The sequence below is a fragment of the Sinocyclocheilus grahami genome, unplaced genomic scaffold, assembly GCF_001515645.1.
Source record: "Sinocyclocheilus grahami isolate Dianchi unplaced genomic scaffold, SAMN03320097.WGS_v1.1 scaffold953.1, whole genome shotgun sequence".
Lineage (NCBI taxonomy): Eukaryota > Metazoa > Chordata > Actinopteri > Cypriniformes > Cyprinidae > Sinocyclocheilus > Sinocyclocheilus grahami.
In genome coordinates, this window is record NW_015506132.1 from 163597 (window position 1) to 186751 (window position 23155).

The following is a 23155-nucleotide window of genomic DNA, read 5'->3' on the forward strand; positions in this document are numbered from 1 at the left end:
TTAGTTTAAGTATTTGCTACTGACTGTTCAAATGCAGAGTTTTGCGCAGCGTGTGTGTGTGCGCGAGCGAACGAGAAAGAGAGAGAGAGAGAGAGCGAGAGTGAGAGAGCGAGAGCGAGACACATCACAGTGGAGTCAGCTGTCTTAACCGTGGCTTGTGTACTGCAAACACATATTCATCACTGTGTCTGTCACGAGACTCTGTTGCCCTTTCGGGCTCTGTCTTTACATTTATTTTGAAAGATGAAGCTCACGATTATGGTAAGGGGCGTTACATTTCCGACGAGTGCTTGCGGTGTTCGGCCAATCACAATGCACCGGGTCAGCTGGCCAATCAGAGCAGACTGCGCTTGCTACTGCACCGCATTCCTACTTCCGTCATTCGGCAGGAGAGTCACGTGAATGGCAGCGCGCGGATGATCATGTGATTGATTTTTTTCTTCAATCCTGTGATTCTCTTCTGACTCGATTCATTCACGTGAGATGCAGCGTCGCATCTCTGAACATATTAATAAACTACGTTGGCATAATTCGGCAGGCCAGCTAGAAAAAGAACATCCAGCCACTGTAAAACATCCTCAATTTAAAACTCAGCCATAATGATTACAAATATTTAAAAATGAACTTTTAGATTTAAGTTCGATTTGAAACTATCTATCTATCTATCTATCTATCTATCTATCTATCTATCTATCTATCTATCTATCTATCTATCTATCTATCTATCTATCTATCTATCTATCTATCTATCTTCAGAGAGAAACGCTGCAATGATCCGTTGCACATTGTAAAATACATAACAACAGTAAAAAATAAAGGTTCTCGCATTATCCTGTAGAAACAGAAACATTTTATAAAAAATTAAATCTTTTAATTTTAAGTTAAGTTTAATGATGTATCTGTCGTTTGTCTCCTTTATGCTAACTGCATCGAATGCATACCATATATCAGTCCTCGCTATTATTATAAAAAAATATAAAATTGCTAACAGTTCATCCAAAACTATCTTTGTTTTGTAAGACTACATAGAGATAATCTGCTTCTTATTACTCAATGTAAAGTTGCATTTATCTCTAAACACCTGGAGTGCATTGTGATGACGCTGTAATTTCAGGACCACTTTATTGGGCTTAAATATTGACAGACAGTCTCTGTCATATGATCGCATTTTAATCAAGCTTATTTTAATTACTAACATATCTCATATTATCATGAGCATGTTGATATATAAGTAGAAAAATCCTTTGCGTTTGCAGAACACTATAACAGCTCTTATCTTAATCATCGCCGCGTTAATTCACGCATTATTGACAGAGGCTTCATCCACGGTGTTGTTGGCGGAGGGATATCTGGTACTGTGACTGCGCCCTGTGCCATTCAGCTGGAAGATTGGGAAATGAAAGTACCACCGAGCGTATTCAAATGTATTCAATACGATTCCCCAGGACGTGAATTATCATTTGTATTTTTAAAGCATCTATATTTACGGTTGAATTGTAACTCTGGGTTGATGACATCCATAGCAATATCGATCATCTCCGATTAGGGAGGTGTACTATGTTATTTCGCGAATGTCTCCGCACCGCTGGAGCTCGTGCTGCGGTCAGGGCCATCTTTGGTTGTTCTCGCCGGTCTCACAACACAGTCAGTGATCAATTGTGATACGTATCAAATTATTTGAGCGATAATTGTTTGCAAAGAGGTGGTTTTTGCCGCTCATAGGACAACAGACTGGTTCTGCATAAATAGTTTGTTGCATCAACACCGTTTTGGAGATTTTTTTGCAGCGGAAATTTGGCTAAAGACGGGAGATCCACTGTAATACAACATGGATGAGGAATATGATGTTATCGTATTGGGCACCGGACTCACAGTGAGTAGCGCATTCGGGTCACTGATGACTCGCTCGCTTTGGAAACAGATTAAGATGTTGCCGAAGGATGCTCGGGTGCTTATAGATGTGGCTGTACGAATAGATGCTTTGCGTTAGATTGAACCCGAGGGCCTATTGCTGACGCATCCTTTGGACCAGTTCTGTATGTGTGTGTAGTGAGCCAGCATTTCTCGCAATTTCTGCTTGAATACGAGTGCAATCCATCCTAAATCCACCTTCCCCCGAATGTTCAAAGCCATTGAGGCTGCATCATTATATTGACATGAAAGCGGTTATTAAAAAGTAATGAATGATTCTTCCCTCAGTGTCTGGTTCTAAGGAGTGGCATCAGGTATCCCGTTTGCTCGTGAGTCGAAATAGGCGAAATGTATGTATTTATTGCGGATATTTTGCCTTTTATGATTTGCCAACGTAAAAGCTGTATTGTACTTAAGTGATGTTAGTTCATTGTTTGTCTGTTATTATGGTTTTAGTGGGTATTTATTTTTGTTATTGTTATAATCTAAAGAGCCCAATTTAACAGACGTGGGAGCTTGACATTGCATAAATACGTGCCAAAAACAGTATTGTTAATAATAATAACAAAAACGTAAAAAGCAGAAGTGTTTTTATCAAACGTTTCCTCTATTTTCCTCATGGAGGATAGCCTAGTGGCTGATCTGGGCTGGGTGTAACGATGAGTCGGATCTTTCCAGTGAATCAATATGAGGGGTTCTTCGGTCGTTGACTCGTTAATAGCCGAATAGTAGACATTTTATAAATATCTCCTGGAAATGTATTTACGACTTGATTATACGGTAGTTTTAAAACACAAACAGTTGGATGTAAAACTTCAGCCAATATGTAAACAAATGGTAGTATTTTGTTTAATGTAAATGTAAATTATAGGTAGGTTCTAAATTATTTCTTTTTTGTGTCATGGCTGTAACAAACGGAATTGGAACACACAAAAATTACAATAAATAGCACAATTGTTAATCAAACTTTAAAACACTAAATAGGCCACGCCAGGATGTCAGAATGACGTAGACGAATCAGAAGAATTCGTTTTTCGAAGCGCTTCATTACAATTAGAACTGTTCAAAAGAACCGATTCGCTGAAATGATTCGGACTTTCCATCACTAGTTGGGTGGGGTGACTCGCATCCATCCCAGTGTTTAACACGGAAGTCAAGGCAATGCATAGATACCCGCTGCCATGTCAACAGATGAATGGGGGGGAAAAATGATATGTATCCATGACGGATTATTTCAACTAAATGATGTTTGTTTGTGTAGGAATGTATTCTCTCTGGGATCATGTCTGTGAATGGGAAGAAAGTTTTGCATATGGACAGAAATCCATACTATGGTGGTGAAAGTTCCTCCATCACACCCCTGGAGGAGGTGAGGATGCTTCACATTTCCCACTGTCACTACTCCAATCTCATGCCTGCTTGATATTCCACACGTTAACTATTATATAATTGCAATTAATAATAAAATATTAATAATTAATGTTGTCATTTGTTGCCATGTATTTTAACAAATTAATATTTTAATATCAATGTTATATTAACATTTATATTATTATAAAATCAATTGAGATCATCTTCAAAAATATGATTATCTGACGTACATATATTTTATTTATCCTTTGTTTTTTTATACATGCACTCACATTTTACATGCTTTTCTCTCAGCTCTATAAGAGATTTGGGATTTCAGACAGCCCCCCAGAGTCAATGGGCCGGGGAAGAGACTGGAATGTGGACCTTATTCCTAAATTCTTAATGGCTAATGGTAAAAATACTTAAGTAACATGATTGTTGGTGTGATAATATTGCTCAAAACATGTTTTTGGATTAGATTGGTGCCTATTAATTCATGCAATTATGTAATTTTTCATAACATTCCAAATAATGATGTACCACGTCATTTTGTCATTGCTATCTTCTTTAAGGTCAGTTAGTTAAGATGCTTCTATACACTGAAGTGACCAGATACCTTGACTTCAAAGTGGTTGAGGGAAGCTTTGTGTATAAAGGAGGAAAAATCTACAAAGTGCCCTCTACTGAGACAGAGGCACTGGCTTCAAGTAAGTCCAGCTAGCATTTTTATTCTCTCTAGGACTAAATCAAGAATGACTGTTTTTGATAAAAACATAGATTAATTTAGTTGACACATGACATGTGTTGCCTAGACCTAATGGGAATGTTTGAGAAGAGACGATTCCGCAAGTTCCTAGTTTTTGTAGCCAACTTTGATGAGAATGACCCCAAGACTTTTGAGGGCGTCGATCCTAAACTCACAACAATGGGAGAAGTGTACAAGAAGTTTGACTTAGGACAGGACGTCATCGACTTCACGGGACATGCCCTGGCCCTCTACAGGACAGACGAGTAAGTGTCGCTAGTGTTACAAAACCCCATAATGTACATAAGAGTCTTATCATTGGTCTCATCATAAAACAAATTAATTTAATGTAAGGCAATACACTACAGGAAAAATCATCGTTTTACACATTTAACTGTTTAAGTATATATAGATATCAATTACAACACGTATCTTTAAAGGTTTTGCCAAAATGAGTTTTTTCTTGTGGATTGAGCCAGAAATCTCCACTTGAGTAGCACTTACATCAAACTTTCTGATTTTGTTCCTATCCATATTCTGAAGGTTTTTACAGAGGGGTTCATTCATATATCATTTACCTGATTTATAAAACATTTTATTCCTACAAGCATGGTGAATTTTTTATTTTTATTTATTTTTGTCTGATTTATGGAGTGATGAAAAGATACATCTCCTCTTAACTCTAATATGTCAACAAAATGAAACAAGAATTTTGAAACTGGCTTTATCCAATGTTCAGATATTTGTTGTGGAAATGTATGCAAATCAGTGCATATTTTAAATAGATAATGCCTCATTTGCATATTTAAACAACATTTCAGAAACCTTGTAATACAAAACAGTCGTCTAAAGGCCCGTTCACACCAAGCACGATAACTATAAAGATAACGATAAAGATATAGTTCTAAAAATCGTTCTCAATATTAAAGAATAGCATAGTTCACACCACAACTATAACGATAATGATACGGAGGAACGATATCGTTGTGATCACTTTCAAAACGATTTTCTTCCAGCTGATGAACGATAAAACACTGACAGCCAATCAGAATCCATCCTGCTGTAACAAGCTCAAGAATTTAAAGCGGCAGACTCATGTGCGTGGACGCTAATATCGTTATCTTTATAGTTATCGTTCTTGGTGTGAACGGGGCTTTAATGTACTGTGATTATGCTGGCTTGCCTTAATGCCAGTAAATGGCAACAAATTCTTTTGCATTGGTGATAAATGTAATGAATTGAATTCCTCCTAGTTACCTTGAGCTGCCGTGTCTGGAGACCGTCAATAGGATCAAACTCTACAGTGAGTCTCTGGCACGCTACGGGAAGAGCCCATACCTTTACCCTCTGTACGGATTGGGGGAGCTGCCTCAAGGGTTTGCTAGGTCAGCCGCTCCTCCTACCCTTGTGTTGAGTGTCATTGTAAAGTCCTTGTGTTATAAATATGGTCCTTTTCCTTTGTGAACTTACAGGCTAAGTGCAATTTATGGAGGAACCTACATGCTGAACAAGCCAGTGGATGAGATAGTGATGGAGGGAGGACACGTGGTGGGCGTGAAATCAGAGGGAGAGGTGAATTCTTTACACAAGTGTTGTTTGCAGTGTGATATAACTTAAAATTAATAATTCAATATTCATAATTTATAATAATAATTAAACATGAAACTGATTTATTTCAAAGTGACAATGCATGGATTTTCCTTAGAAAAGTTTGAGACAATTTACATTTATTTTTGGTTTATTTCATCAACCATGCATTAAATAGGTGGCTTTCATGCATAGGTTTATGCATAAGGTCTGGTGTTGTCTTCTGATTTGGTGCAATCATCCAGGTTGCCCGCTGCAAGCAGCTCATCTGTGACCCTAGCTATATCCCGGACCGCGTGCACAAAGTCGGCCAGGTGATCCGGGTCATCTGCATCCTCAGCCATCCCATTAAAAACACTAATGATGCCAATTCCTGCCAGATCATCATCCCTCAGAACCAGGTTAACCGCAAATCAGGTTAGTGACAACATATCAACTTCGGAATATTTGCAGGATAAACCTACACTATAACTGTGTATATGTATTAAAATATACATGTTAGCATGTGTGCGCCGGTACTTGTGTGCAGTCACCACTAGAGAGCGCTGCTTGCTTTCATTTAAAAAATGAGCTGAGCTGAAGTAATAAAGTTCATGCACATTTTTTTTTTTTTTTTTTGCCTGTAGATATCTATGTTTGCATGATCTCCTACGCCCATAATGTGGCGGCTCAAGGGAAATACATTGCCATTGCAAGCACCACCGTGGAAACCTCTGATCCTGAAGCTGAAATCGAACCTGCTCTGGAACTCCTTGAGCCCATTGACCAAAAGTCAGTTTACTCTCTTTTTCTATGCCTTCTATACTCTGTTTTTTGGGTCTTTTTATTGAAGAATGTTAGTAACTTAAATAGAAGCACTAATATTCAATTCAACTGCACAACTGTGAGTGTAATACTGCTTTTATGCAACAGGTTTGGAAATAATGGTTAATATCTGTTAATAATTGTCAATATCAAGAAAGCTGCAGTTCAGAAAAATGACCATTTAGTATTAGGTATATTAACCCTCTTCGCACACTCACCACACATACTTTGGTCTGGAATGCAGCTTTGCCAGCTAAATTCTTAAACTATATAGCTAATTATATAAAAACATATCATAAATGGAATGCAATTTTTTATTATTATTTTGCCATTTTTACAGGTTTGTGGCCATCAGTGATATGTATGAACCCACAGAGGATGGTACAGAGAGCCAGGTCAGCTTCCCACAGTTATTTTAATATTTTTATATTACTGTAATATTTATTAATATTTTGAATTTTACTATGTGCTTTTGTCATTTTTATTACCATTTTTAAATATTTCTATTTAACTTTTTATTTTAGGTTTAGTCATTTTGATTTAGTAATTTTAGTACTTAAAAAGTTTCATTTTGGTTAGTTTCCAAGGAAACATTGTTTTTTTTAAGTTTCTGTTTTTAATCTAATATTTATTTACTTTATTTCAGTTAACAAAAACTATTTTAATAGTTTTAGTTAACAATAACAACACTGGCTTCACAGTAATTTCTTTCAACAAGGCACTGCCGGGCATCAATCACAAAACATAACCACTATCATTGTCATGTTTCCAGATTTTTGCATCACGGTCCTACGATGCCACCACTCATTTTGAAACAACTTGTAACGACATCAAGGACATCTACAAGCGCATGACAGGCAGTGACTTCGACTTTGAGAACATGAAGCGTAAACAGAACGACGTCTTCGGCGAGGACGAACAGTGAAGGGTGGAGAAGTGACGGAGGAGTGGAGAGGCAATGATCAGGTGGAGGGAGAGATGAGGTGGGCTGAATGGGATTTACTGGGCTGGGTTCAGAGGTTATGCAGAAAAGAATCGACAATGCTGTAAACCTCTTTCAACCGGCCTTATCTTTCCCAGAGTGCTCTATGCTCATTGTCTCCACACCCCTCCGGTGTCTCTGTTCGGATACTTACAGTTCAGCACACAGACACACAAACGCTCTATTGCTCACATTCCACAACTCTGCACTACAAAGTGGGCTCACACCAACATGCTATTTTAGATTCATACACGAGCAGTATGCATCGTTTGCGCAAAATAGCCTGTTGAAGTGAAATACGTGTCTTTCTGTTCTCTGAATATCATCTTTGACTGAAGCCCATACACGTGAACGATTCCTCGAATAATGAAGGTGATTTAAAACGATTTCTCATCAACTTTCGTGAAGTATCCCCAACTGTCCTCAGACTGTTAGTTTAGCATACTGTCGTCACTTTGACATTTAACAGTTTCATGTGAACACTACAGCAGCTTTCCTGTACTTTAGGAAAGTGTCACTGACAAACATAGTAAGATCATGAAACGCTCTCCATTAAAAACTAGAGTTTGACACCTGGAAAAGGATGTAATATGATATTGATAATATTTAAAACACAAAGTTGTACAAAAATAAATCTGACTTTGCTAGATCCAGCAATCAAAACCTGAATTGACGGTCTCAGTCTCATATCATTGCATTTCCTAATCATGATCCTTCTGCTCTCCCACTCACTGGTCTTTAAAAGGCATTTAGTTATGATTATTATTGGTGGATTTTTTTTGGGGGGACAACTAAATTGGATGAGATGTATAATATGCAGTATAGAAGTGAATTGTAAGCCATTAACTTGTAGCTAACATTACAGTCTTTGTGCTAACTTAAAAACATTGTATGGCCTCACAGTGACCTTTTGACCTTTTTCTACATTCCTCATCCTCCTGCTATCATTCATTTTGTTTGTAGTGAAAACCAATACAGACAGCTGTTACTGAATGCAAATGTGTGCAAAAATGCATAATGAGTCGATTGCTTAGTCTGTTATGGGAAATTAGTCTTAAGAATGTGGAAGCAATTTTCACTTCCACAGCTGCAGAAGTAAATGATAATGTGAATTTAATGAGTATCAGATCCTTTGGTATTTGATAGTAGCCATATCTGTTGGTATTCTAGCTTTTGTAAACTAGGCTGACTCCAGTCCAGTACATACATGCTCTAACTGAATTGTGATGAACACTATGCCTTCTCCCTGTGCACTGTAAAGATTCTCACTGCATCTTTGATTTCTATTTTTATCAGTGATTGACACACGTAGTCTCTGCATTTACACTTGGCTGTTAAAAACCACAAGACAAACTTAGTTTTGAACTATGACTGGTCATTTTCACCATTACTTGTATCTCTAATCATGCTTGTTTTTGTTTTCAAATAATTCGAATTGCCATCAATAGTTTATAGTAGACTCTAGTCTGGACCAGATGATAATGGTGTGCTGTTTGAACTCTCACTGTACAGCTTTCAGTGTAGAATATACAAGCATTGTCATGTTTTCCATACTCGACCTTGCTGAGAAAAAAGCCTTTGACTCCAATTTTTAATGGAAAACAAGGAGTGTGACAGTTTCATTACATTCTTGAATTTTATTGGGCCAAAGTCACTTATGGCCTTATAGATTCACGTAGAAGCATACAGGTCTTGAACTCTCTTCCTTAGTGCACAAATTAGATGGATTAATGATAACTGGAATCAAGTAGAATTACGCTGCATTGCTATATTTGTTATCTTTTGCACCTCTCCAACATATTGTTGCATATGTTTGGATTAACTGTTTTGTACTGTATTTATTTTCATTTTGTCTTTCATTTTCAATGTTGAAACAACTAAACATCTTTTTAAAAAAAGCTGACACAAACTCGACAATTTTAAGTTGTGAATTTCATCTCGTGTTTGAGCAGTCTTGTGCAACAAAAATAAAAATGTATAAAATTAAATCAATCTTTCTTTGGTTACGTTTGATTATTGGCACATAAAGAAGGATTTCCTTTCCTAACAGGACAAAGTAAAGCATTCAATACGTATTACTAATATACAATATTATATAACCACTTTATAAAATTCTCATATTTTAAATGGAGGTATATATATATATATATATATATATATATATATATATATATATATATATATATATATACACATACATATTTATGCAAACTAACTGGCAGATTAGAAAAAAAAAATCTGATTACCGTGAATTGTTTTTATCTCATCCCAAAGAGAACATTAAATATAAATTTTATTAAATAGTCAATTTACTGATAAAAAAATGCACTGATTTACTACCATTGAAAAGTTTGGGGTCAGCAAGATTTTATGTTTTTGAAAGAAAGCTCTTATACTCACCAAGGAAGCATTTGTTTATTCAAAACTACAGTAAATCGTAATTTTTTTAAATACAGTTAGAATTTAAAATAACTTCAAATTTCATTTATTTAAAAAAAAAAAATCTTTTGTAACATTATAAATGTCTTGACCATTACTTTTGGTCAGTTTAATGCGTACTTGCAGAATACAAGTGTTGATTCTTTCAAAATCAAATCTTACGGACCACAAACCCTTGTGTACCATTATGTTCAAATGCAAATATTTGGATCAGTCAATGCTTCTGAAACATCCTTCAGTTCATCACAGCTTGTGTATATTCTTAGTCTCACTGTCTTCTTAGTTTCACTGTCAAATAGCAAAAGATTCAAGTTCCAGTGTCTTTTCTGTACCTTTTGTAACTGTAGAAGTGGAGACGTGATGTGAAGGTTTTCTACTGGCTTTCCACGACATAGCTCTCATAGGACTGGCCCAGAAGTCTCTCTACATCCACCTTTGGCACTACCCAACATTGAGCCAAGTGTCGCTTCCTGGGTGAGTCCTTCAGATTCTTGTCTTGTAGGGTGACAGGAAAATGCTCATCTCCTTTCTTTAGCAAGCCCATAGCCAGCGAAGTGTTCTTATTTGTTTGTGCATGATGGAAACCAGCTTGATCCCTTGAAACCCTTATGACCTCCATATGGGTATGCTGAAACTGGCCTGGAAATAAATACCCATACAAATACTCAAAAATGGCGAAATAAGTTTGAAAAACCATTTGACATCTCACTGAATAAGATTAAAACAAACAGAAATGCTGTTACCTACCCAACAGCCCTTGAGTGAGATGAGAAAGCCCCTTTCCATCGGCTATATAAAAGCCCAGGTGCTCCATTTGAAAGGATTTGGGATGGTTGTAGAGATGGAAGAGAATGAGGAACTGCACACCAACCCCGAGCTCAATCCAACAGCTGTGGTGCTCTTCAACCGTGATTCTCATGCCGTGTTGTTCCACAGATCCTCTCTGATTGGTGGGAAGCGTCTCGATTTCTTTCCCATCTGCTTCTACTTGTACGGAGTCCAGTGTTAATGTGATCATAACGCCACCTTTGCCAGCAATGATGGAAATCCTGTCGAAGAAGGTACGAGTACGAATCTCCAGCCCCTCCTTAGAAGGAGCCAGCATTAAGTGCCCATCCACAATAATGCCTACCAGTATAAAACAGGAATAAGAGACATCAATCATGTTAAAAGAATATCTAAACATTTCATGCAATTTGTTTAGATTCCTTAAAGATATGCAAGCGATATACTGGATGTAAAAATATAAAACCACCTTTGTCTGGGTCCTCAAGAAGCCGTAGTACATCATCAGCCCTGCCATCAATGGTAAAACACAAATTCTGATGGAGCTTTGGGAACTGAACAACAAAATGTGGGTCTCCATCCACTTTCAGAGACACAAAATACTCTTATGTTAATACATAACTTCTATGAGATTATTATTTGTATTCAACTTTAAATGTGCAAAAATGGCTAAAGGAGTATTTCATTAAATATTCTGTCCTTTAGTCATACCTGAGGAGGAGAACACTCTAATTGAACTTAAACTGGGTTGGTTATCTGGGTCTGTTGAAATTGAAGACATACTGCAGTAAAATGTGCTGCTTATTACAAGTTAATAAATGTAGTTGCGCAACATTTCTGATGGTTTATTATTGCACATACAGAGGTTATGGATTGATAAATGAAGTGCTTACCAGACACCTCAGCATCGGAATCTGAAAGAAAAATGATCAAAAATCCAAAAACTGACATAACAGTAATTCCTAATAGCTGAAAAAGTAGACCAAGCAAAAATAAAAAAAATTTAACTCACATGACTCATAATGGATGTTGTAGTCATAGTCGTAGTCATGTGCTGTATCATAATCTGCAAAATAACACCATAATGCAGTTTTGGCTTTATTTAATTCATGTTTAGGCAGTTATTGTTTACATTTGGTATCAGTGTCAAACTGATTTAGCACTTGAAAACGTATTACCTACCTTTAACAAGTTCAATATCTGTATAAAAGATTAAGAAACACATGATCAGATGCTACAACTTTACCCTAATGTCACCTTGACCGTATGTGTCCACTCGGCTTTATGGCTGCTACTTTCAGTATTTGCTCCGCTTTCAATCCCACAATCCCCAGCACAAACTTGAAGCTTAGCTCACATAAGATGCGGTTCCTTCGACTGTAAGTCATAGTGTATACTGCAATCATAAGCGAGATTCTAATCCTAAGAGAGCGTGCATGTTCAGTTTGAAGGACACAGCAAACGACATAGGAAATAAGGGAACATCGATACATCACTTGAAAAGGAAGTGTAGAGGGAAATTGATCCACCAATTACTGCACATCACTCCAATATTTAAAGTCTGAATAAAATAATGTGAAAAGGAGTTTCCAGCATTATTATTATTCAGTTTAATTAGTCCCAGGTATGGTTTGTACACAGTTGCAGGTATACAGTGCGCAAGATGTGACAGACAAAACGCACATTTTGTCAAGTGAAGTGAACTTCAAAAGATACCCTTGGAAGAGCAGTGAACACTTTGTAGGGTTCCTGTCCATCGGTACGCAGCTATTGAGAATGAATTGTAGATGCATGTTCAGCGCTAGTCTCAATGTGCCCTAGTGGACACATACGGTGTCTAAACCAAAGAAGTAGAATGAAAATAATATGAACTGTATTACCTTTCCTCTGAATCCGGATGGATGAGGATACATCTGATGGATAGAGAAGAATGGAAAAGAGGACACAAAAACAACCATTACATTCAGTAGCACTTTGGTTATTAGTTTGAAATGTATGTGACATTCAAAGAACACAAAACTACCAAATATTTGCAAAATTGTGGCTACAAATGTCAGCTTCTGCTACTTAGAAGGAACTCACCAAGAAAGCGAGAGGCTTCCCACAACTTCGGTGCATCTGTCATTCCTGGCATAGGCAGAAACGAAGGAGCCATCAGTGTGGCCACTTCCAGTTCAATCTGAATGTCTGAATTAGCATCGGTGGTAGATGCTGTGGAGGGTAATGTTTGTTGGCCCTGCTCAAGCGTTGTAAGTCCTGAGGTAGTAGAGTTCTCAATGTCTGAGTAAGAGTCTTTCACCACAGATGGCGCAGTTTTGACTAAGGTGGCTAGTGTTGTGCTTTTGACTGGCGGAGAGGAAGAAGTGGATTTCGCTCTACTAGGAGGTGTGCTTGAAATCTTAGCCAAGGCTGGTGTGGTTTTGATGGTACTGGGAGGCGAGGAGGATGGCTTGCTGGAAAGTGGGGTAGAGGTGGTCTTAAGTGGTCCAGTAGTGGTCTTCTTAGGTGATGAAGGAGGGATTGTTTTGTTAAGGGAGAGAGAGGTGTTAGGCGGTCGACCTGTGGTGTGAAGCCCTGAGGGTGGTGGATGTACTCGTACAGATTTGGTGACAGGAGGTTTGCTTGTTTTTGGAGGTGAGAATGAGTTGGATTTTTTGTTTCCTGTTGCAGATGTTGAAGATATTTTAGGTGCAGTGTGAGAGGTCTGATTCATCACGTTAACAGATTTGGTGACAGGAGGTTTGCTTGTTTTTGGAGGTGAGAATGAGCTGGATTTTTTGTTTCCTGTTGCAGATGTTGAAGATATTTTAGGTGCAGTGTGAGAGGTCTGATTCATCACGTTTGTTGAACCTGCGACGGTACTAGTTGACGTCTTGCTAGTAGTAGCCAAAACAGAAGAGCTAATAGTAGGTTCTGGTTTGATCACAACCAACGATGTGACCGGTGTTACAAAATTGTACTTCAGCGAAAGATTGGTGGCTTTATCTACAAGAAGACGCTGTGTGAACACATCCGAGGTGTTAATTTTAGCCAAGAGCAACTCTTTGATTGTGAAATAAGCCCAGAGCCGATGCACAAAGCTAGGAATGCCATCCAGTGCCTGTGCACAGCCCAGAGACGGTTCTGTTCCATTTATAACTGCTTTGGCCAATGGTAGCTCATTCTCCACTTTGACTTTCTGCTTCGAATTGTTTGCTGTTAGCATAACCTTTAGATCCTGTACCCCTGGCTTAAGTCGACCCGTGACTACCAATTCAGAGCCCTGGAAATAGTTGGGAAACAGAGAGCGAGTGATATCGTACACCTGATCGTCTAGATAGGACAGTTGGATATCTGAAAGCAGAGGGCTGGCGACTTCATCAAAGAAACCTTTCAACTGGACAGCTGCATCATTGTCCTCATATACCTGAAAGACAACAAATAAATGAAAATATTAATTATTACAATTTCATTTACACATAATTTAATATAAATAATTTCAATAAAATATTCTTATTTAGTTCCAGTCCTCGAATCTGATTGGCTATATGTCGTTCCAAGAGCACTGATATACAGTCCAACAGCACTTGGACTTTTCACTGTTTGCACTTACCATCCGAGCCACACCACGATTCTCCAATGCCAGCCTTCTCAACATTGGAAAATCAGCATCATCTCCAAAGGCCAGGCCAAATAACGAAGCTAAACCCAAAGCATTCTGTGCATTGCGCAGAATCACATCTGGTTCTGTCTCCCCAGTAGTGGCTTCTCCATCAGTCAGGAAGATGATCATGGGAACACGGTGAGATGAAGGTGCATGACCACTGGATGAAGATGAGTGTGAGGATGGATTTAGCAACTGGGCTGCAGACAGTAGAGCTGCATTGATGTTTGTCCCTGGTGTCAAAAGGAAAAAAATTAGTTTGTTACAGTATTTCTTGCTAAACTGAATCTTCACCGTGGCTGTTTAATCTCCAGCTTCACAGCAAAATAAACTAGAAGTTGCTGGATTTAATCAGTCACATGAATCCTTCACTGAGCTCAATTAATCCATTAGAGCGGTTACTGAATCACTAAATCAATCTGACTCGCTGACTGAATATCAAGCTACCATTATTAGATGTTCTTCTTGAAATTAAGCAAATGTACATAAGGTTTATGAAACCATCAGTATCATTCTACTAACTGGTTGTTCATATAACATGTAGTTAAATATATACATTTGCAACAGTTATTAAATATATATTTAATTGATTATAATATATATATATATATATATATATATATATATATAAATTATTATACTTGTACTGTAAATGTTTTATGTATTTTTATTTAAAAAAAATGTAAGACAGAATTCTGCAAGAAACACTTTATCATTTTGAATCATGAGAGTATTTATATAATATCATGAGATACAGAAGAAACACCTACAGCCCTCTGCAAATATCTTCCTAACAAATTCCTTGGCATCCCGCACATTTTGCAGAGTGGCCCGCACAGTGCGGCCTTTTTTCCAGGTGTAGACCTTATCTGAGAAAGTGATGAGATTGAAGTAATCTCCCTCTCGTAGGTCACTCAGAATGGTGGTCATGGCTGCCTTAGTCTGATGTAAAACACAGTGGAGAAATACATCATTCAGTGTTCTTCTCATTCTCAACAAGATGTGATTTTGAGTTGGCGGAGATGCTACCTGCTTGATTTTTGTGCCAATCATAGAGCCGCTGATGTCAATGACAAAGATGACATCTTTAGGAACTACAGGAAGTCCTCGAGGTGCAAAGTAATGAACAAAGTAGCCATCATCCACCTGGAGAAAAAAAACAAGTGAAAACATTACAATACTACACCAGGACCACCGCTATTCTGGTACCATCAATCAGATACGTTAGTGTAAAGACCTGTATGTCCCCCATGGGGTCTTTGAACTCCACGTCATACTGAATGACGAAGTCTGCATTGAGACCTCTGGGGGAGATGTTCTTCTGTTGCTGTATGCTGGGAGTGTAGCGCACATATGCGCAGTAGGGATTCTGCTCGACCTTAGTTGATGGAGGAGGATCTGCATCTGCTGAAAGATCAGTGAGAACGAGAGAAACCATATATTTTGTGATTCTTTGTTCTGAAGCATTGACATGGCAGAAGTGGTTCTTTTAGGGTACCTTGAACTTTGTTGGCAAGCAGTCGGCTAGTTTGCAATGGCAGAGCTCTGATATAGCTGATGCCTGTCCGCTCTGATATGCTGACGTCCAGGGAGATGTTCTGCACAGGTTGGCCAGGCCGTAGACCCAGAGACAGCTCATAGCGGCCAAGCCGTCGTGATAAAAGCTCCTCATACGTCAGCGTGAAGGAGACGCGAGTCCCAGGAGGCACGTTGACTGCTACACGGAACTTTTCTATCTCACGTTCCCTTTGGAAAACAACAGAAGTTGATCAGGTTCATGGTATATTGTTTGATGATACCTACAAATGATTTTGATTTAATTTAAAGATGATTCAACAAAAAAGATTTTTATTGTTCAAAACATCTGCAACTGTATAAGAAAAACTAGGGATTTTTGAAAACAGCATGTTTGTTGGGCCAAACCTGAAAAGTAAATGAAACATAGCCTATTGCATTTTTTAGTGGATGCCTGCACACAGGGATTCTGCCAAAAGCCCCAGTAGAGAAGGTATTAAACAGATTTTGGACTGACTTCGTAGCAGCAAGTCCTGCTGTTTTCCCCTGCTTCTTAGCGGTGTCATAGATCTTCCTTGCATCAGTTCTCCTCTTCACCTGAGCCACATACACCTTCCCATTAGAGGTGCTGGAAATTAACAAATACAAATCAGAGCAGAAAGCGTACATATTTTGATAATGATCATAGAAACAGTGTAGTTCAAACATCTGTTGTAGCAAAACCACTTCTCACTGGTTTACACATCAAATTTAAAACACCCTATCCACCATTAACGGTAAATAAAAAAAAATTTAAAAAGTGTAATTTCTCGTAACTGCAACTTATATCTCACATTTGTCTCATTATGTGACTTTATGCCTCACAGTTGTGACAATATTTTTCATAGTTGCAACTTTATTGCAATAAATATATATCTGAAAAAATTGCAATTTCAATCTCGCAATTTTGAATTTTTCTCATAGTTTTTCATTATTTTATCTTACATTTGTCTCGCAACATGATTTTATATCTTAAGGCTGTGGCTTATTTTTATAGTTAGCAACTTTATTGCAATTGTGAATATATATCTCAAAATGTGACTCTCACACAACTGTGACTATTTCTCTTACAGTAATTGCAACTATATCTCATAATTGTGACTTTATAACTAAATATTCTGACTTCATTTTCACTATTGTGACTTTTTCCTCAGTTGCGACTTATATAATAGCATTGAAAGAAAAACTAAATTTTTCTGTCACAATTTTGACTTCATTTTTCATAGTTAGAGACTTTATTGCAATTGTGACGCTCACAACTGTGACTTTATCTCCCTACAATAATTGTGACTATTTCTTGTAATTGACTTTCTTCACAAGTGTGAGTTTTTTTCATAGTTATATCTTACATTTGTCTCACAATGTGATTTACTATCATAGTTATGAATTTATTTTTCATAGTTGCAACTATTATGCAAACTGACACTACAACTGTAACTACACTATAGCTACAACTGTGATTCTATTAATTATTAACTTCTTCCTCATAATTGCGACTACATGCTTCACAAATATTACTACATTTCTTATTTTAAACTTTATCTCCCAAAAACAAGAGGAAATGGCTCATGACAAAAAGAAAATATAATTTCCCTCACAAAACTTAATTACTGAGAATCTCTCGCAATCATAGCAATTCCAAAATCCCCTTAAATCTCGGTTGAGGAGCATTTCCCCTGGCATGAACGTTCAGGAGTTCACCCGCACGAAGCTACCCATACTCTCTTTGTGTCTTTACATGAAGGTCAAGGAGAGAAAATGCTAAAGCAAAGTCAGCCCCTATAAGCAAATATTTTTAAATAAAAGTCAACAAGGACCAACCAAAATAAACCAACAGCCTTGAAAAAGAGCTTGTATGAATAAGAGCAGGGTGAATGGACAGTTTAAGACACTGTGGAAAATGAGGCGCCTGTGTGGCACTGAGAGGTCTGGGATGGCTGTGCATGTGACACTGTGAACACAGAGCTCTCAGTCACAGTTAAACAAATGCTACTGCACGAAAGAAACACATTTGCTGCAGCTATTTGAAAACGTACAGAGCCCGATGGAAGTGTCGGTCTGTATTTGTGTGATTTTTTGAGGGCGTGCATACGTCTGTAATGTACATTGAAACTTGAAGCCCTGCGTTGTTGATGGATACATGAGTGCATTCTTCACGCACGTGTATGTATTTATGTGCACGTAAATGTGTGAGCGTGTGTGTCTTCTTGGCCATGTGCCTTGGTAAACTCTGTTGGGTAAAAGGGAGAGTGAACAGTAATTTTCTCTATTAGCTTTCTGAGTTTTCTTGACAAAGCCTGCTATTCATCTGGCCTGAACGTTCTTTACTTTTGACCAACGTCCACTTCCAAATCCAGCCCCTGTGTGCTTTATCAAGCTGTTATGAAGCCTTATTTGTGGGGAAATTATTTAAATTTAGCATTTGTTTTTGGAAAAGAGGTTTACATAACTTTTACTCTAGAGAACAAATATGCTTTCTTCACTAGATTAATTTTTTCCTGTCAATTTGCTCCATTTGAGTGTCCTTTTCTATGTTTCTTAATTTGTACAAAAAAAACAAGTGTACAACTAATAGAATATAATTAAGAGAAAGTTAAAGGGACAGTTCAACCAGAAATGACAATTCATCATTATTTATTCACTCTTAGGAGGGTCCCAAACTGGTATAACTAACTTTCATCTGTGGAACACAAAAGTAGAAATTCTGAATAATGTCTTGGTCACTCTGTTCCGAGCAATTACAATCAGTGGGGACTGAAGCTTTCAAGCTTCAAAAAGGATGAAAACCCACCTTAAAGTATGATAAAATAGTGGTCTATATGACTACCGTATATTTCAAGTCTTCACAAGCCATACAAAAGCTTTGTGTGACAATCAGACTGTATTTAAGTCACTATTCACTTGATATCTTTCCCTTCAGTGAGATCTTTACTCAGGAGCCACTGAATCCAAACAGATCAGTCCAATTTATGAATGAATCATTAAAGGTTTATAAACTAGATCATCTTACTCATTGACTTTAACTCAAAAGAATGAATTGTTTACACATTGGACATTGCTACTTTTCTCATGAATGTGCCAAGGAGGCCAGGTACTGAGATGCCTTGAAAAGTATGACTGGTGTTATTAAAAATGTCTTTGTTACATGCTTAACAGAAGAACAGAGAAATAAGTCATTTTTTAAATGACATGTGGTTAAGTAAATGATGACAGATCTTTAATATTTAAGTGAAGTAATCTTTAAATTGTGTAAATCAGATCTGAGCATTAAAAAAAAGAATCCCTTTTGATCGCAAAACACTTCTTCCGAAATGACCAAATCAGTACAATTATAACCCTGCTGTGTCCATTCAGGGAAATTTTTTAAACCGATTTGACAGCCAGAATAAAAAAAGAATGTGGTGTAATTTTGACTCACATGGTAAAGTTGGAAATAAATGCAGATGAAGATAAATCCACCTCGAAGGCCGCCTCCTTAGTAATGTGGAGTTGGTTCCACGTGGTGCTCTCCACTGTGGTTACAGCATAGCGAGACACTACAGAACATCGCACATGGTAATCTGTCACCTTGAGCTAAGGGCACAACAAACACCAAAATAACATTAATATGCTAAGCCAAATTATTTATGTTTGAATTCTTTCAATTTCATTAAAATCTTGACTATAAAAAGCTGTACACATGAACATAAATATTTGAAAGTTAGCTAGTGAACACATCTGGAAAAAAATGCATCAATTTAAAAACATGACTTTATTGAACAATTCTTATGATTAGCATGTTAATTTTGATTTCTCAGGACTTTTTGAACTCGTCACATCTCAGTACATAGAACACCTCAATCTGTTTACTTGAATCTGATTCAGACCACATTGGTCTGGCTACAGAAAAGCCATGTCTATCTGAGCACTCTTTCCTGCACTGCATGCAACAGCTTGAGCTACAACTGACAGAAACTAATATTAACACAATTAGCTAGATCTACAAATGAAAAACTATGAAGGCTAAGATATTACCCTGGGTCTGAGCGTCTTACAGTAAATATTAAACCCCTTAACCGTCACCGTCCCACCTATTTTGTTGTCCTTTTTCTCTATCAAATATTTTAGTAATCATCATAAGTTATATATCGTTTGAAAGTTTAGAAGCCCAAGATTCATCCTGTGAAAACCATTTTGAATTCGGACATTGCGTTACCATGGAAATAGTACTTTAAAATCGTTTGGCAGTCTCCTCCCCCTTAGCGGGCAGTGTCAAGTGTCATATTACAAAATGCATTATGGTCTTTTACAATCAAAACTTTTTATAATCTTGACAAAACATATCATTGGAAAGGTCTCAGGAGTCTCAGGAATCCATATTTTTTTCATATCCTCAATTTTTTTTATATCAACTTCAAATTTGGAACATAACTTGTAAAATATTTATTTTATATAAAATATAATTTAAAAATGCAATGTACAGTGCATTTTCTTTACAGTAATTTCAACTTCTATAACGTTTTGATATTTTAATTTTGAAAATTCCACTTCTGCAATAATCTGCTGACTGTCTTCTTTAAAAAGAGACCAGCCTTTCCTCTGTATTCCAAAGTGTTCATGAATTATACCAATTTAAGTTTGGATAGTGCACTTTAATGCCTATTTTAAAAAAATGGGGGGTGACAGTTAAGGGGTTAAGATTATAGAATGTCTTGTGATAATAATAAGAAATAAAAAATAAATAACTTAAAGAATAATGTAAAACATTATGATTTTAGTCTGATTCCGTTTTGCTGTCTATCTCCAGTGACAGATTTGGATTTTTCTGGTCATATTGTTTCTAACTCATGCAAACATTCTCATGTGTTTTATAAACATCATGGTTTTTAAGGCATCTATTTGGTGCTTCATAGAATTTCACAATAAACCAAAGTAAAACAAAAAACCAAGGCATTTATCTTAATATTTAGTTTAGCACAAAGCAAAAACATAGCTTTTTCTGTCATACTTACTGCTGGTTTTGATGCTGCGGTCTGACGTCTCAGTCTCTAAAAAGTATTGATAAGTATTGATTTCTCTTATCAAGAGTGTCAAAGGTACTTGTACATTACATTCAGTGTATGTCACATAAAATTATCTACAAAGAAATAATTCCAGCTAGGTGTTTTAAATGTCAATGTATGCCTCACAAAAACAAATCTGTTTTACTCATTCCTTAGTGCCACTCACCTTTAAATATTCATACAAACTTTTTATTATTCATATAATCTTGATTAACCTCTGTATTACCAATCACAAAACTACCTTTGAAGTCAGAGGTGTAAATGTAAAAATAGTTTGAAATATTCTCAGATGCCAGTGGTTTGGTCTAGATCTTACATTGAAATAGACTGAAACAAAGTTATTCATGAAAGGGGTGGAAATGGAACTAAATGTCAGTACTGTACACACAAGGCCACTGGATGATTTTAGATGTTAGCTTTACACATAATTCATTGCTGTACCAATATATTACCACATCTCCTGTAAATACAAACAAAAAGCTAAATATGGAAAAGAATGCGTCTCTGCTACTATAACTTTCCAACACACTTTTTAAACGAAACTGCTGTGTGGCAAGTTTATTAAAACAAATTTTGTGAGATAATAGAACAGCGGCGAAATAATTGACATAAAATTCTGTTAATGTGCATAATATGTGAATACAGTAATCTTAAATTGGCAACACCTTAATGATATCCTTCCTTTTCTTTATGTTTTCCTTATTTGACTATCAAAAGAAATTCGTACAGAATAACAATTTGAATTGCTCACATAATTTCCAACCTAGTGGGAATCTTTATTACAACTTTTTAAGATTCCAGCGTAACGCACAACAAAAACTACATCTTTAAGAACACACAAAGACTTATGATTAACAAAAGGATTGTAAACCAATGTTATTTACCTCCATTCCGTATGACTTATTCCTAATGCATCAAAATACAATATAAAAAAGTTATGCAAGTAGATAAAGTATATATAAAATTCTAAGAATTAAATACCATTCCACTGGAACAGAAATTCTTAAAATGTTGTGTTATTCTTCAGTATGTGCGTTTTCACGCGTAATGTGACGAGGCGATTTTTTTAGTGTTTGTTTCGCGCAAATTGCCATCGGTCACTCAAGACAAACTTCACATTTTACTTATCAGAGGAAAATGTCACAGAACAATCGGGCAAATAATGACTAAGTGTAAAATTATGAATAATAATGCTATAACAAGTACACGTACCTGGAGAGGGACTGAGTGCGCGTCGAAATGCGCACATCCAAAAGGAACAACAGTAAGTAGGATGAAAACGACAGCGTGGATAGTCAAATCCAGTTTAACATCCATGCTTTCAGATTGTGTGGGAAAGCCAAAACCACTGTTTTGCCCGTAAGGCGAGTGCGTAAGGTCTTCCACTAACTTCACATTTACGGTTCAAAGTTGTTTATAAAAGGGGCAGTATTGCCCCCTCCCTTCCAAAAAGATCCTAAAAATTATACTGAAGCCACGAGAGAGATGGATGCTCAATTAGACTTGAAAATTACTTTGTTATAAAGACAAACGAGTTCCGATCATGCACAGGTATTTGTGGGTTTCAAGGGGAGCTCTTTTCACGTGTGCATACTGGACATCTCGCAGAGTCTCGCCACGATTTTAGGGGGCACGAAAAACCACAAACCATTAACCCGTGAATGCCTACAATTCTGAAGACCATCGTATGCCTTTCAGAAGTTACATAAATTGTTCTAAAACCGCATTACTGTCCCTATATTTGATGTATTTGGATACTGAATTTTTACTCTTGAAATCTCAGTTAGGTTGGAGGTTTTTGGACAGGCTTTCATACATACTAATAAATAATGAATTGTGAGGAGTAAAGTGGCTTGAGAATGCTCTTGTCGGATGCTCAATTAGACTTGAAAATTACTTTGTTATAAAGACAAACGAGTTTCGATCATGCACAGGTATTTGTGGGTTTCAAGGGGAGCTCTTTTCACGTGTGCATACTGGACATCTCGCAGAGTCTCGCCACGATTTTAGGGGGCACGAAAAACCACAAACCATTAACCCGTGAATGCCTACAATTCTGAAGACCATCATATGCCTTTCAGAAGTTACATAAATTGTTCTAAAACCGCATTACTGTCTCTATATTTGATGTATTTGGATACTGAATTTTTACTCTTGAAATCTCAGTTAGGTTGGAGGTTTTTGGACAGGCTTTCATACATACTAATAAATAATGAATTGTGAGGAGTAAAGTGGCTTGAGAATGCTCTTGTGTGATACTGTGATGGCTAATATGAATTAATTTTTTGGTTGCTGTCCATGGTGCTGTT

General features: G+C 37.0%; 2 protein-coding genes across 2 annotated transcripts; one reads left to right on the forward strand and one right to left on the reverse strand.

Moving 5' to 3' along the window:
* The first annotated feature begins 1596 nt into the window (after nt 1-1596).
* LOC107564645 (rab GDP dissociation inhibitor alpha) lies at nt 1597-9374 on the forward strand. The gene is made up of 11 exons (XM_016249777.1): nt 1597-1873; nt 3173-3280; nt 3577-3676; nt 3837-3971; nt 4077-4275; nt 5263-5394; nt 5482-5581; nt 5842-6013; nt 6223-6367; nt 6741-6795; nt 7173-9374. Exons 1-11 carry the CDS (start codon nt 1829-1831, stop codon nt 7323-7325), a joined length of 1344 nt encoding a protein of 447 aa, XP_016105263.1. The 5' UTR covers nt 1597-1828; the 3' UTR covers nt 7326-9374.
* Nucleotides 9375-9942: 568 nt separating this feature from the next.
* On the reverse strand, nt 9943-22717 carry LOC107564649 (inter-alpha-trypsin inhibitor heavy chain H6-like). Its single transcript, XM_016249784.1, has 19 exons — nt 22059-22717; nt 20796-20831; nt 19223-19377; nt 16283-16393; nt 15749-15996; nt 15488-15657; nt 15280-15396; nt 15021-15192; nt 14200-14483; nt 13403-14013; nt 12690-13279; nt 12488-12520; nt 11790-11807; nt 11620-11673; nt 11501-11521; nt 11319-11369; nt 11077-11190; nt 10569-10949; nt 9943-10460 (listed from the first exon to the last, which is right to left on the reverse strand). Exons 1-19 carry the CDS (start codon nt 22161-22163, stop codon nt 10195-10197), a joined length of 3537 nt encoding a protein of 1178 aa, XP_016105270.1. The 5' UTR covers nt 22164-22717; the 3' UTR covers nt 9943-10194.
* Between the last annotated feature and the right edge of the window lie 438 nt (nt 22718-23155).

What these genes read in the sequence shown, in the direction of transcription:
- LOC107564645 (XM_016249777.1), top strand. Translation starts at nt 1,829, where the DNA reads ATGGATGAGGAATATGATGTTATCGTATTGGGCACCGGACTCACA. An exon ending in GCCCTCTACAGGACAGACGA is followed by an intron (nt 4,276 to 5,262) that starts GTAAGTGTCGCT and finishes AATTCCTCCTAG; the next exon opens with TTACCTTGAGCTGCCGTGTC. An exon ending in AGGATGGTACAGAGAGCCAG is followed by an intron (nt 6,796 to 7,172) that starts GTCAGCTTCCCA and finishes TCATGTTTCCAG; the next exon opens with ATTTTTGCATCACGGTCCTA.
- LOC107564649 (XM_016249784.1), bottom strand. Translation starts at nt 22,163, where the DNA reads ATGGATGTTAAACTGGATTTGACTATCCACGCTGTCGTTTTCATCCTA. An exon ending in ACCCCATGGGGGACATACAG is followed by an intron (nt 15,397 to 15,487) that starts GTCTTTACACTA and finishes TTTTTTCTCCAG; the next exon opens with GTGGATGATGGCTACTTTGT. An exon ending in TTCCGATGCTGAGGTGTCTG is followed by an intron (nt 11,370 to 11,500) that starts GTAAGCACTTCA and finishes CAATTTCAACAG; the next exon opens with ACCCAGATAACCAACCCAGT.